General features: G+C 41.0%; 1 protein-coding gene across 16 annotated transcripts in view; it reads left to right on the top strand.

The window, feature by feature from the left end:
* Positions 1–13,116, top strand: part of camk2d1 (calcium/calmodulin-dependent protein kinase (CaM kinase) II delta 1) — a 108,743-nt gene that overhangs the window by 43,676 nt on the left and 51,951 nt on the right. For all 16 annotated transcript variants that reach the window (XM_008434849.3, XM_008434851.3, XM_017310420.2 and 13 more), the window contains 3 exons: positions 4,977–5,031; positions 8,018–8,083; positions 12,080–12,152. In XM_008434849.3, the coding sequence (XP_008433071.1) occupies positions 4,977–5,031; positions 8,018–8,083; positions 12,080–12,152 (194 nt within the window). The remainder of the gene's footprint in view (positions 1–4,976; positions 5,032–8,017; positions 8,084–12,079; positions 12,153–13,116) is intronic.

Genomic DNA, 13,116 nt, shown 5'->3' with positions numbered 1-13,116 from the left:
GTCATCCTACCAAAAGACATACTTTGTCATTTGGTAGGATGACTTTGGTATCCTACTTTTGGTAGGATACCAAAGGATGACATTGGTAGGATGACACAATATGAAAGATTATGGAGGTTGAATACTTCAACAAGGCATTGTGAACCCTCCTTACCTGTTTTTGTGTAAATCTGTCAAAGTGAACCTGATCTGAGGGCAGACCGTAGAGAACCTCCGTAGTCCTGAGCCGATGCTACAGGATCCCATTGGCCGGCATTGATGTAACAAACTTCACACCTCATTGCTTCATGTCAGCTTCCTGTCCAGCTAATTGGCTTTGCACCACTAGCACAGTTTCTTCCTTCGTCATCTTATTCAACCAAGTGGAAGAGACAGCCTGACATCCAGGCCCTCCCACCCCCAGAACAGTCAGCACATCACTCCCATTGTTCTATTTTTAGCAGAGCGACATCTGGCAGCTAACTCCAAGGCAGAGGCATGCTACTCTCTGCATGTTTTCCATCATAATCAAATTATACTTTCAACATGTGGAGGTTTTCTTAGCAGGATGGCTCATGTTCAGGAGTTCACCAATCAAAGAACGTAGTTTGCCTCTATTCAGTAATAGTTTATAGCTATTTGTGACTAAAGTTTGAAATATACATTTTAAAATGCCATTGATCAGAGAGATTAAATGATATGAAAAGTTTTATATAAAGGACCTTGTGAAAATCTGTGAAAATCCAAATTATTTGTGGAAAATTAATCTATTCAGAGACTTTATTCATAGAGCATATCTAAATATTTTAGATATGCTTTAGAATATATCTAAAGCATATCTAGAAATGCTTTCTGCTGTTTGGAGCTTGTGGATTCCTGGACTATTGACAAATTTGTGACGGACTTGGCCAAACTAGCGAACACTCGGACTGTTGGTGTGGACAGAGACGAGGACTTTAAAACGCACTCAAGAGTAGGAATAAATCTTGGAGAAGTTGCTAGTTTCGGCTCAGTGGAATGACCAAACTAATTTGGATAATTGGGAGCTGAGATGTATTGGAGAGACTTCAGGGAAAATTGAAATTTATAATCTTCCCGACTTAAGACATTCTGCTTCTGAATTGGCTTTCCCTGTGTGGTCTTGGAAGGGCTGCATATTTCCAATCTCCTTGAAGATATGTAAGCACAACGCTCTTTCCCACCTCACCCTCCCCTGTATCCATGGACAGTGGCGCAACTACACATTATTCAGGTGGATGCGAAAACATAGATCGCCGCCCACCCATCACCCTCTCCCCCCCCAAGGGGGAGCGACGCCCACTCGCTCTCGACGATACGTGAAGGATAAAACTCGCTACATTTACCTCGTTATGTGCACGAGGTGAAGGAGCGTAAGGCGCGCTGAAGTGTATGGGAAAACATCATCGGCGCGCCGACCTCTCCAGACGGGGCTTTGACGCCCCCCTCTGGTGCTGCGCCCCTATGCGTTGCATACCCTGCATACCCACTGTTTGCGCCACTGTCCATGGAGCTGTGGAGCTGAGCGCTCCCAAGGACATCATTCCTCAATAAACAACACCTTTATCGGACTTTGCCAGGAGGCTCAGCCATCTGGTTTCATGGTCCTTTGACGTCACCGCCTTCACTCATGTCTCTGTTTTGCCCTTTGTTTTGCCTGAATGTTGCGATTTGCCTTACTGTGTCCTTTCCTCTTTTTTGTGCTCTTTCCTTTGGTTTGTTACTTTATTTGTATTTCCTTTTAATTCATGTAAAGCTCTTTGAATTGCCTTGTTACTGAAAATGTGCTATATAAATAAAATTACCTTACCTAAAACTTTCAGGGCAGTGTGCTTTGAGGATACTGGCTTTTCAGTCCTTAGAACTGACCACAAAACATAGATTCAATGACGTCTTTTCAACATTAATTATTTGGCTATAATTAGATAATTGTTTGATGGTTTATCCACCATCAATTGTTGACCTTAACCATAAATTCAACCTTTTTGATTATAATTCGACATTGAATTAACATCTTCAGCAGGTTGCAAACAAGCCAACAGTGAAGGGGCATCCATGGGGAGTGGGATGTCCCAACCATCCCATGAGTGGGATGGTTGGGACAGCATACATAGATTCAACATTGATCAGATGTTGGCATTTCAATCATTAGAATTTGACCACAAAACATTGATTCAATGACATCTCTTCAACATTGGTTACTTGGCTGGAATCGGATGATTGTTTGATGGTTGATTCACCGTCAATTGTCGACCTTAACCAAAAATCAACCTTTCTGACCATAATTCAAAATTGACAATATTATCACTATCACTATCTGGGGAGATATGGAAGGTTTTTGATGTTGACTTCTGCAGTCAAGATAAGATGGTTTCCACCTTGTGTATTAATGAATATTCACTTGGCATGCAGTGATATGAAGATTTGTGCCGATGTTTATATCTGATATTATTAATACTGTTATGGTTGAGAACTGATATTTACTGATATATATTTATTCCATTGCCCTTTCAACACTTTGTAATCACATGTATTCTCTGATTTTAGCTATTTGCAGACAGTTGTGAACCCTAAGCCCTGTGAACACAGCTGGTCCACTGTAATGTGTATGATTTCAACATTATTCACAATGTCTGCGGTTTTGTTGTTTTGCGGTAAAGTGTGTTTGAAATTGTGCAAAGCCTTTTCTGTTCAAGGAAACCCAACAAACTGCATCAAGTCATTGACTTGCAGCATTCACTCCTTCTGGACTAGCATGTAGTGGCAATTGCTTGTTTTGTTGTTGACTTTATAGCAATCCTTCATACCATGGGTGGATGTAACGACAGTAGAGAGGAAAACATCCCCTTTAACAGGAAGAAACCTGCAGCTGAACCAGAACCTGGCACTGTACAGGTGGCCATCTGCTACGACCGACTGGAGATTTGAGAAGACAGAGTAGAATGTACCAAAGGAAATGGATGAACTGATGTAGGATTAATTTTGATGTTCATGAAAGTCAAAATTTAATGGCAAGAGAATGAGAACAATTAGTTGATGGCAGCGGTATGTCAGCTGATGCTCTGCTCCAGGAAGGACTCGCAGCTAAGCTGAGCACCAGAATAGGTGTAGCTTCTGTGGAGAGAAAAAGTGAGAGAAAATAAGAAGTTAAACACATTCCTAAACAAATTCCTGTCAGAAGGAATTAGTGGTAAATGAGGGAAACTGCAGCATCCTGTGTCCTGCTCCATCCACTGGTTTCTATGGTTTTCTCCTCAACCTGTTGCTAGGTTCTGCTACTCCGGGCCCACAACCTGCTTAACTAATGAAAGTTGCGATCAAATCAGAACACTTTCAGTTGAAAGAATTATAAAGCAAAGAGGTCACTGGGTCTTTGGGAAAATGGAGGAAATCAATTTACTTATTTTTGTATATTTTAGCTAGACTTTTATTACCATGTTAAACTAAGATTAGATATTTTCCGAATTATTCAGAATTAGGAATAATTCTAAATAATTTTCTTTGTTTTTTCTTTTGCTCAATAGTTATGTCACAGACGTGTGTGGTACAATGTTATATATGTAGTAGAAGCTGTTCTCTTCCTTCATATCTTTTCTGTTTTGGTCATACATGTCAGTTTTAGACCCAATCTCATAGAGTCTGTTGGTTCGTTTACACTGGCAATTTGGAGCAATGAAAAAGAACCGGTTAAAGTGCAATTTGGTTCTACGTAGTGAGCTTTTCCATTATCTCCTCTGTACCTTACTAATGTGGGCAGGCCATGAGCAACAGCAGCTGTGGTCGACTCTCCTCTGATGTTTGCAGCAACACTTAGCAATAGAGAACCTCAAGGTTCTGGTTGTGATGGACCAAAATATACCCAAATATTTGCTTTTGTCTTATCAAAATTCATTCCTGGGCCAAACATAATGATAAAGACTGAGATCAGCTGATTATTTTGCTGTACATATAATTACCTTCTGGCATTTCTTTCTTAAAATGTGCAACCTTTTGGATTCATGTAATGCAGTCAAAAATGTAAACCAGTAGCCATGCGTAAATTTTATTACTTTTTAACCAAATGAAAAATAAAATTCACATCTCAAGCTAATATGTAGTTCCTGTGTTTCACAGTGTCGACTCAAAACAGCAGCTCTGTCAGAATGTTGACCACAGCTTCACTGCTTCTCTCTTATTTATTACTGTATTTCAGAGTGGCAAACTGCTAGCAATGCTGCTAATCACGGTCATTCTGCTGCAAAAGTAACGGCATGTGTTCGCTGCTGCTCCTGATTAAACTCATACTTAAACTTCTCCATACTGAGCAGCTCTCTGATATCAGACGGCAAGTCCGCAGTCCACAGCTAAAACCATTAAATGTTGTTTGCAGTTTTCAGTGATGCCAATCAATGAATGTGGTCAGCTGTCAATCAAATCACTTCGATGCAGTACTCAGCAAAAGTAGGTGCAAAAATCTGAGAACAGCAAACAGTGGCGCAACTACACATTATTCAGGTGGATGCGAAACATAGATCGCCACCCCCTTGACGGAAGGAACGTCAGGGTGAAGGAGCAACGCTTGCTCACTCTACCCCCCCCTCCCTGAGGCGACGATATGTGAAAGGTAAAACTCGCTACATTTACCTTGTTATGTGCGTGAGGTGAAGGAGCGTAAGGCGCGCTGAAGTGTATGGGAGACCATCATTGGCGCACCGCCCCCTCCAGACGGGGTTTTGGCGCCCCCTCTGGTGCTGCGCCCCTATGCGTTGCATGCGCTGCATACCCACTTTTTGCGCCACTGACGGCCAGGCAGAGCCGTGCTGGATCTGCTGATGGAAAATGAATCTGGCTGAGGTGGACCGCGACTAAACTGGTTAGAGGCGGGCTAGTGGAGAAGAGCCTAAAGCTAATGTCACTTCATGGTAGTTAAGTGTGTCATGAAGAAGCCTGTGTTAGTTGGCTTCTTGCTCCGACATGTCGGTCTTTGTCTTTCTTCACAGTTCGGCTCCACGACAGCATATCAGAAGAAGGATTCCACTATCTGGTGTTTGATCTGTAAGTACTCCTTCTTTTTTTACCAAGTCATATTAATGTCCCAATCAGACAGTTAACTCTTAGCTGTCACACCAAAAACTCTTACATGTTTTGGGGATGACAAAAACATGTTGCATCCATATCCTCATGAGAGTTGAGGGGGTGTACATTAATCCATCCTGGTTCTTCCTACAGGATTTTAGTCGGTTGTCCAAAAATCTTTGCTTAAAAATAGCAGCCCCTTGTTTTACGGCGTTTGCTTTGTTCAGAGGCTCTAGGCCAGGGGTCACCAACTCCAGTCCTCGAGGGCTACCGTCCTGCAACTTTTAGATGTGTCTCTGCTCAAACACACCTGGATCAAATAAACTGCTCATTTCCAGCCTATTGCAGAGAGGAATGAATGCTGGTGAGGAAATTCAGACATTTTGGAGCAGAGGTGAATCTAAAAGTTGCAGGATGGTAGTAGCCCTTGAGGACTGGAGTTGGTGACCCCTGCTCTAGGCTCTCAGCTGTCGAGAAATGATTGCTACCTGAAGGTTTGGATTGTGCTGAGATTTTAACTTTTAACCCTAACTGCTAACGTTTGTTCGTGATGGTATGTAATGCACCACTTTGATGCTAAGAAGCTTACTGGAAGTTGCCTGTGCTGTGAACAACCGTCCTCCACTGTGAAGAGAGAAGAGCCGATCCGGGCGAGTTTTATTGTTAATTTGGAAGCATCGCCAACATGGACTGAACAGCTTCCTTCACTTCTTCTGCTGCCATTGCTAAAACTACAGACTACAATTCTAAAACAGCACAGAAAATTGTCATTGTTCACTACTGCTTCTTCTGTTCACCCGATAACAAAAATCAGCCACAGACAATCTGAGTCAAGGGAAGGCACAGGAAGGCAATGACCAGGCTAGCTTGGAGATGAGCTCCCATAAAAAATGAGCAGGGGGTTTAGGTGGATATTCAGTTGTCTGGTTACAATTCAACATATAAAAAAACATAAACTTTATGGATATTTTATCTCTTCTTTTGAAAGCAATACAAGTATGAACACTTTTTATTCAGGTTATTTCAATGGTAATAAGTTTGTGTGGCTTCATCACGGGGGGCTAATAATGCTGACCTCAACTGTACACATTCCTACCTGTATTTCTAGGAATAGCTTGTTAGAAGGGAAATATGGAATTTCTGCTAGTGGTGTACCAACTGCAGATTCCTCACCAATCACTGTTCTTTCCTGATGCCAATTTAGACCAATACCTGTTTTTCAGCCCTCTTTTTTTATGAGAAGGAGACTGGTTCATTTTCAGACCTTTTAGCAGCCCAGCTCCAGAGGAGTTTAGTTGGGGGTTTAGTTGATTTATATGTAGGGGGTGCAGCTTTTACTTTAATATTAATACATAAACACCTCTTGTGTAACCTCTCGAATAAAATAATCATGTTAATACAAAATAAGCAAGGATGTAAACAGAGACATGTATAAAATGTTGAGTAATCATGCCTAAATTTACATAAACATTAGCTTATATGTTACACAAATCTAAGAATCTAATGTTTCTAATCTCTGAAGTCAATTTCTTTAAATGCAAAATCAGCAGCAATAATAGTATTGCTCAATTAAAAGAAAAAAGTACAGTGCAGTAAAACTACTCATATAAGTAGTTTTTCCCAAAAAATTACTCACGTTAATATAACCAGCCCTAGTATAGATGGCAACTATGCTACCGTGTTTCCCCGAAAGTAAGACGGTGTCTTACTTTCTTTTTATCCCCAAAAGCCCCACTATTTCTTACTTTCGGGGTATGTCTTATATTGGAAAAAAATTGTCGAATTTTTTGTTTTAACCATAAAATTAACATTTATTAACAACCTGACCAGTATTGTATTCACCACAAAACAGTTTTATAAAAGGAAGTGCAGGGGACGGCGCGGTGACGGTATGGAGAGGGAGACGGTGCGGACGTGGGCAGGAGGCAGCGCGCAGCTAGATGAGAGGGAGGCGGCAATACCCCCGTGTTTCGTGGTACGGCTTATATTAGCCGACCCCCCTGAAACCCCCGATACGTCTTACAATCGGGGAAACACGGCAGTAGCCTATTCTTGTTAACAAACTTAATGTGATGTATTGGCATCAGCTAGTCCATTACCTGCATCCAACAGCATTACTCAACTCACTCTGTTAGCTTAGGGGGTAAAAACTGTACAACTTTAATTGCCTTTTGTTGGTTTGCTACCATGATTCTAACACAGGAGTGTCCAAAGTTGGTCCTCGAGGCCCGACATCCTGCATGTTTTAGTTCTCTCCCTGGTTTAGCACACCTGGATCAAATGATGACTCGTTATAAGGTCTAAGCAGAACACTGACTTGCTGAGGAGGTTGTTACTACCACTAGGGAGAGAACTAAAACATGCAGGATGCCGGGCCTCAAGGACCCACTTTGGACACCCCTGTTCTAACACCTGAACAGCTCTGCACAAGCAGCAGCATGTTTTTGTTGCTGCTGCACAGATGTAAACCCAGCATGAGCATCTTGGCGCTCCATGTTGCATTTAAAGGTGGCTTGGAAAAACATGCTATGACATGTTAACAATGGATTCAACTGTAACGGCTGAATATATATATAAATAAATAAAGGAGGTGTGGGAACTCCTATTGTATCAAATCGAGAAAGGAATAGGAACAGAAAGTTGGACACTCTGAGGTAAAAAAAAAAAAAACTTCCAGTGCAGAGTTGGCACAGCTGACTCTGTGGATGTCCTCTCAGTGCCCGCCCATGCCGCCTGGCCGGCCTTTGAGAGAGATGAGATTGGTAGGTAAGACTGTATCAGCCATTTGTCAATTTTTCAAAATGAAGGAAATCCGGGCTGATGTATTTGTGCACTCCTAATTTCAGGACAGAATCAGTTTACATGTAGAATTTGATGAAATGTGAGGGTTTTTTCTTCTGCAGACAAGGGAAGAACCATCTGATTTTACTCTATCAAACTATGTCACATGTTTTCTTATCATCAGAGTCACTGGTGGAGAGCTGTTTGAGGACATTGTTGCCAGGGAGTACTACAGCGAAGCTGATGCCAGGTCAGTGTTGAGTCTGATCTTATGATATTTGGATAACATGTTGGTGAGACGTGTTATACTTTGGACCTTGAAGGCTTAGGGAAGCACAAACTTTAGAGATGGAACAATCCGATGTATCAGTATGAATCATTAAAAACTGTACACATCACATGAATTTTTGTTCCTATGTCTCATATGCTTTTAATACCAAAAGTAATCCCTTCTTTCATTACGGTCAGTCCTCTTTTACATCGTGTTCCAAATTATTGTGCAAATTGGATTTAAGTGTCATAAAGATTACATTTTTTGTTGTGCTATTAAATTTATAGATGGTATATAATAGATGGTCAGGGCTCTTTGAATCACTATAATTAATTTCAGAGAGCTGGGTTGATTAGCTCAATTAAAGGAAATCTACTTAAGAAGGATGATCCACATTATTAATCAGCCTCAGGTTTCAAGCAATATTGGAAAGAGAAAAGATCTCTTTGCTGACCAAAATGATCAGATAGTGTAGTGCCATATGACAAGGTATGAAAACATATCTTGTCATACCTTATCGTATTTTATCGTACTGTGAAGAGATTTGTGGCTGATTCAGAACAAAGATGGATTTGTGCAGATAAAGACATAATGAGGAAGGTTTCTGTTAGAGAAATTAATCGGATTAAGAGAGCAGCTGTTAAAATGCCCTTACAAAGCAGCAAACAGTTATTTGAAGCTGCTGGTGCATGTCGAACCTCAAGGTGTCAGATCCTCCAGAGGCTTGCGGTGCATGAACCTACTATTTGGCTACCACTAACTGGTGCTTACAAGCAGAAACGGTCGCAGTGGGCCCAGCCGTACATAAAAATTAATTTTCAAACAGGCTTGTTCACTGATGACTGCTGTGCTACCATGGATGGTCCAGATGGACCCAGTAGTGGATTGGTGGTGGATGGTCACCACGTCCCAACACGGCTGTGACGTCAGCAAGGAGGTGGTGGAGTCATTTTTTGGGCCGAAATCATGGGGAGAGAGCTGGTCGGCCCCTTCAGAGACCCCGAAGGTGTGAAAATGACCTCAGCAAAGTATAAGGACTTTCTGACTGATCACCTTCTTTCATGGTTCAAAAGGAAGAGCTGTACCTTCAGTAGCAAAATCATCTTCATGCATGACAATGCATGCTGCAAGGAATACCTCTGTGTTATTCCTTGCAGCACGACACAGGAATGCTGCAAGGAATTCCTGTGTGCCCCTTTTATTGGGCATTAAAGGGGAGAAACTCATGATGTGGTCACCACCCTCCTCTGACCTCAACCCTATTGAGAACCTTTGGAATATCCTCAAGCAGAAGATCTAAGGGTTCATATCAAGATGCAGTTCATATCAAACAGCAGCTCTGGGAAGGTATTCCGACATCCTGCAAAGAAATTAAATCAGAAACTATCCACAAACTCACAAGTTCAATGGATGTAAGAATTGTGCAGGTGATATCAAAGAAGAGGTCCTATGTTAACATGCAACTCGGTCTGTTAAGATGTTTTACATTGAAATAGCTTTTGATTTTAGTACCTGTGACCACTTAATGCTGCACTTTCAAAGCGTGACCGTTTGCAGTTCTTTATAATCCATAAAATGTTTAGAAAATCTGCTGTGCAATAATAATTTAGAACAGTGCAGTTTGAGTTTATTTTTGGAAAAAATACTGTTCTCATTGGGAGGTTTGTTCAGTAAAATTTGATTTATACTGTAATAGTTCATGACTTGAAAATTATACTGACCATCATTTGCATTGACCATTTAAGAAAATCTGAGAAAATATCACTTGCAGAATAATTTGGAACATGGTCTATTCCCCGTCTCTGTGTGATTTATGGAATGGATCCACCTAAAAACAGAATCTTTATGGTCTGATGATCTAACAGAGATTCAGCTTAGTAGAGATTAATTTCATAGTTCACACTTCAGTCATTTCAGATGCTGTCATATTGAGGAGCTTTAGAGTTTATCACTATCAATAGATGATGGCCTTGTAATGACCTCAGTTTTTAAAAGGTTTTAAAAATGACAGCTGCCGGTTTGTTTTGTGTCATGTGTCATCTGCTTTGAAAAACAATGTAAAGGCCAGTTTTGATTATTTATATAAAATATATTTGCACTTGTAAGTGAAGTATATTTAACATAAACGTCACACGTTATTTAAGCCCCATAATAAGCACACTATAGAAAAGACTTTGGGCCACAGTCCCAGCCGTTCCACTGAAAGCTGAACTGTTCACCGTCTGTGCTGATTTCTGTGCTTCTGTATTCTGTCAGCCTGATATCACCTAAACTCTCCCTTTTCCTCTCCTTTTTGCTTCTCTGCCGGTGTCTTTGTCTCCTCTGCAGTCACTGCATACAGCAGAGTCTAGAAAGTAAATCATTGCCACATAAATGGCATCGTACACAGGGACCTGAAGGTCAGTGAGTGACCACTCTGCCCACCTGTGGCACCTTGCCTTGCTTCTAAAGTGCCTGATCAATCGACCAATTACTGTTCCTCTGAGGGTCGCCTCTGGCACACCCTGAACCTGCCCTTTGCTTGCTCATCTGCCCTGCCAGATTGCTTCACTGCCCACCTGTGGCAGGAAGATGGAGACAGGTTGGCAGAGAAGCAGGTGATGGATGGAGTAGCGCTTTCAGCCCGCTAGACATCATCATTGCTTGCTTCAATTTTATACAGAGCACATAATGCATGTAGCCCAATGTTAAAGCCACACTCTGACACAAGCAGGGACCAAACAGGTGATGAGGCAGAGGAGGAGGGACAGCTTGCTGTTTTAACATCATAACAGTATCAAATAGTAATGAGGGGCTACTGTGACATAGCTGTAGAAATTAAAAATGTAATGTTTCTGTAATAAAAACTTTTTTTTCTCATGTTTTGCATTGTATTGAAGCACACTGAAAAAAATGTCCATACATTTTAAAGGCCTTCATGCACAAGTATGCATCACATTTATGCCATCAATTTTGATTTAGAATTTTTTTCAATGTCTGGACTGATACAGATATTAATACCTGATCGGTGCATCTCAAGTGTATAGGGGGATGGTTATTGTGGTGGCATGGCATGCTGCTGTTGATGTTAAATGTGATAAAGAGAGAATGATAATGAGCAGAAAACCTGAGGAACAAAAGCATCACTTTATATAAATAGCACCAATCCACAACACATTCCATCTAAAGGAACATTGCAAACAAAAAAGTCAAATCATATATATTTTCCAAATTTATTCTAGTTATCAGTCAGACTCTGTTTAACATTAAAATTTGTTTAAAAAGTTTTCCATCTTGGGAAACCTTGCAGGTTGTATCAAGTCATCGACTGGCAGGATTCACTCCTCCTGGACCAGCATGTAGCAACAGTGGAAAGGAAAACTCCCCACCAACATGCAGAACCAGAAACTGGCTAGCATTAGCTTCCACTAAACACCATTTCAGTATAGCCCTTAAGCATTAGTGAAACTAAATTAGTTCTGTAGGTTTAGCACAACTAGTTTTTTTAGTTAGCAGTGGCACCACTGGTTAAATTAGTACTTTTAAGTGTCTTCATTAGCACCAGAGGAAATAATTTTCACTGTTAATAAAATCCAGGTAGTCTGCATGGTGGCTCAAACTAACATCTTTGTAAGGAGAGAGAGATTTATGAGGGAACAGAAAGGAAGCAGGAAGAGGTGTACCACTGTCTCCCTCCTCTCATCCGTGGTCCTTCCTCTGGTTGGTCAGGGTTGAAACCCACTTTTGTTTTGACACCTGAGCAGAAAATGGGCTGTGCTAGGTCAGCTATTACAGCCACAGAGAAACGTCTCCAGAATCCCGTTTAGTATGTTGATCACTTTCATGAATGGTTCTTGTGGTCAGTCAGATTTAACCTTCCTGCACAGGCTCACCACTAACACGGTCAGCAGCTGCCCAAGTGTTAAAGCAAGCACAGGGATGTGTTGTAGGTAAGAGCTTGTCACTAACCCAAGGCCCCTTGGTGTTTGCATGCAGTCATTGCATTCAGCAGATCCTAGAGGCTGTGCTTCACTGCCACCAGATGGGTGTGGTTCACCGTGACCTCAAGGTAAGTGGACATATGTTTACATCCCTGTTCTGTGACCTCACTCTGCCTTTTGTTCTACTTTTGGCTGATTCTTCCCTTCTAAATGCAAACCATCTTTTTCTAACTTAATCACCAAACTATTTGGTTTTAAAATTAAGCTGATGTATATTTAGAATACATTTCTTGTGAACAATTTGAATTAAAATCATGTTACATTCAACTTTTTATTTTCTTCTAAATTTCTAAAGCAGATTTTCTGAATGTGGTTTGTTCAGAAAGATCTCATTTGGTAACCAAATGCAGCAGGTGTGTGTGTGCGTGCAAGGTTTTGTTTACTTTCAACAATAATAAGCTTGCATTTTGCATTGGATGACTGCTGCCTCTTAGTGACCTGATTGGCTGTTGCCAGGCAACTGGAATGGCTTGTTGGCCAACTCTAAGACAAACAACTACAGGGAAACAAATCAGCCCATCAACAAATAAGGAGGAAAACACACACGCATGCACGCACGCACACACACACGTTTGTATTTCTACCCAGATTAACACCTTACCCTTACCCAAGAAATGGGGTCCACCACATTATGACCGGCCCTGGACCCCCATAATGCCCTTTGGTTTTTAAAGCATAAATTGATATACCAGAGATGTTCTTAAATAGAACTTCCAATTCTCTTCAGTAACGGATATTAAGATCCAATGATATGCCTAAAGAAATGAAGAAAGAGTTCCAACTCAGACTCTTGAAATCTTAACTGCTGTCTGTATTGTTAAAGGCAGAACAATTAGAAAATGTTTCATGGTTTCATCAATATGTATGTATTTGTCTGTCCTTGTGTTATTAGGAACCGAGTACAGACCTCCAGATACTGTGAATGTGCTGAATATGACAAAAACCACAAGTAGCATATCAGCACAAGCACTTAATAGCTGAGAAGTACTATGGTGTAGGGCTGATGATGTTGACTTGTTTTAAAGCCTCAAA

The sequence above is a fragment of the Poecilia reticulata genome, chromosome 18 (assembly GCF_904066995.2).
Source record: "Poecilia reticulata chromosome 18, P_reticulata-male-v2, whole genome shotgun sequence".
Classification (NCBI taxonomy): domain Eukaryota; kingdom Metazoa; phylum Chordata; class Actinopteri; order Cyprinodontiformes; family Poeciliidae; genus Poecilia; species Poecilia reticulata.
Note: the sequence above shows the minus strand (reverse complement) of the source record. Positions and strands in the feature narration are given on the sequence as shown.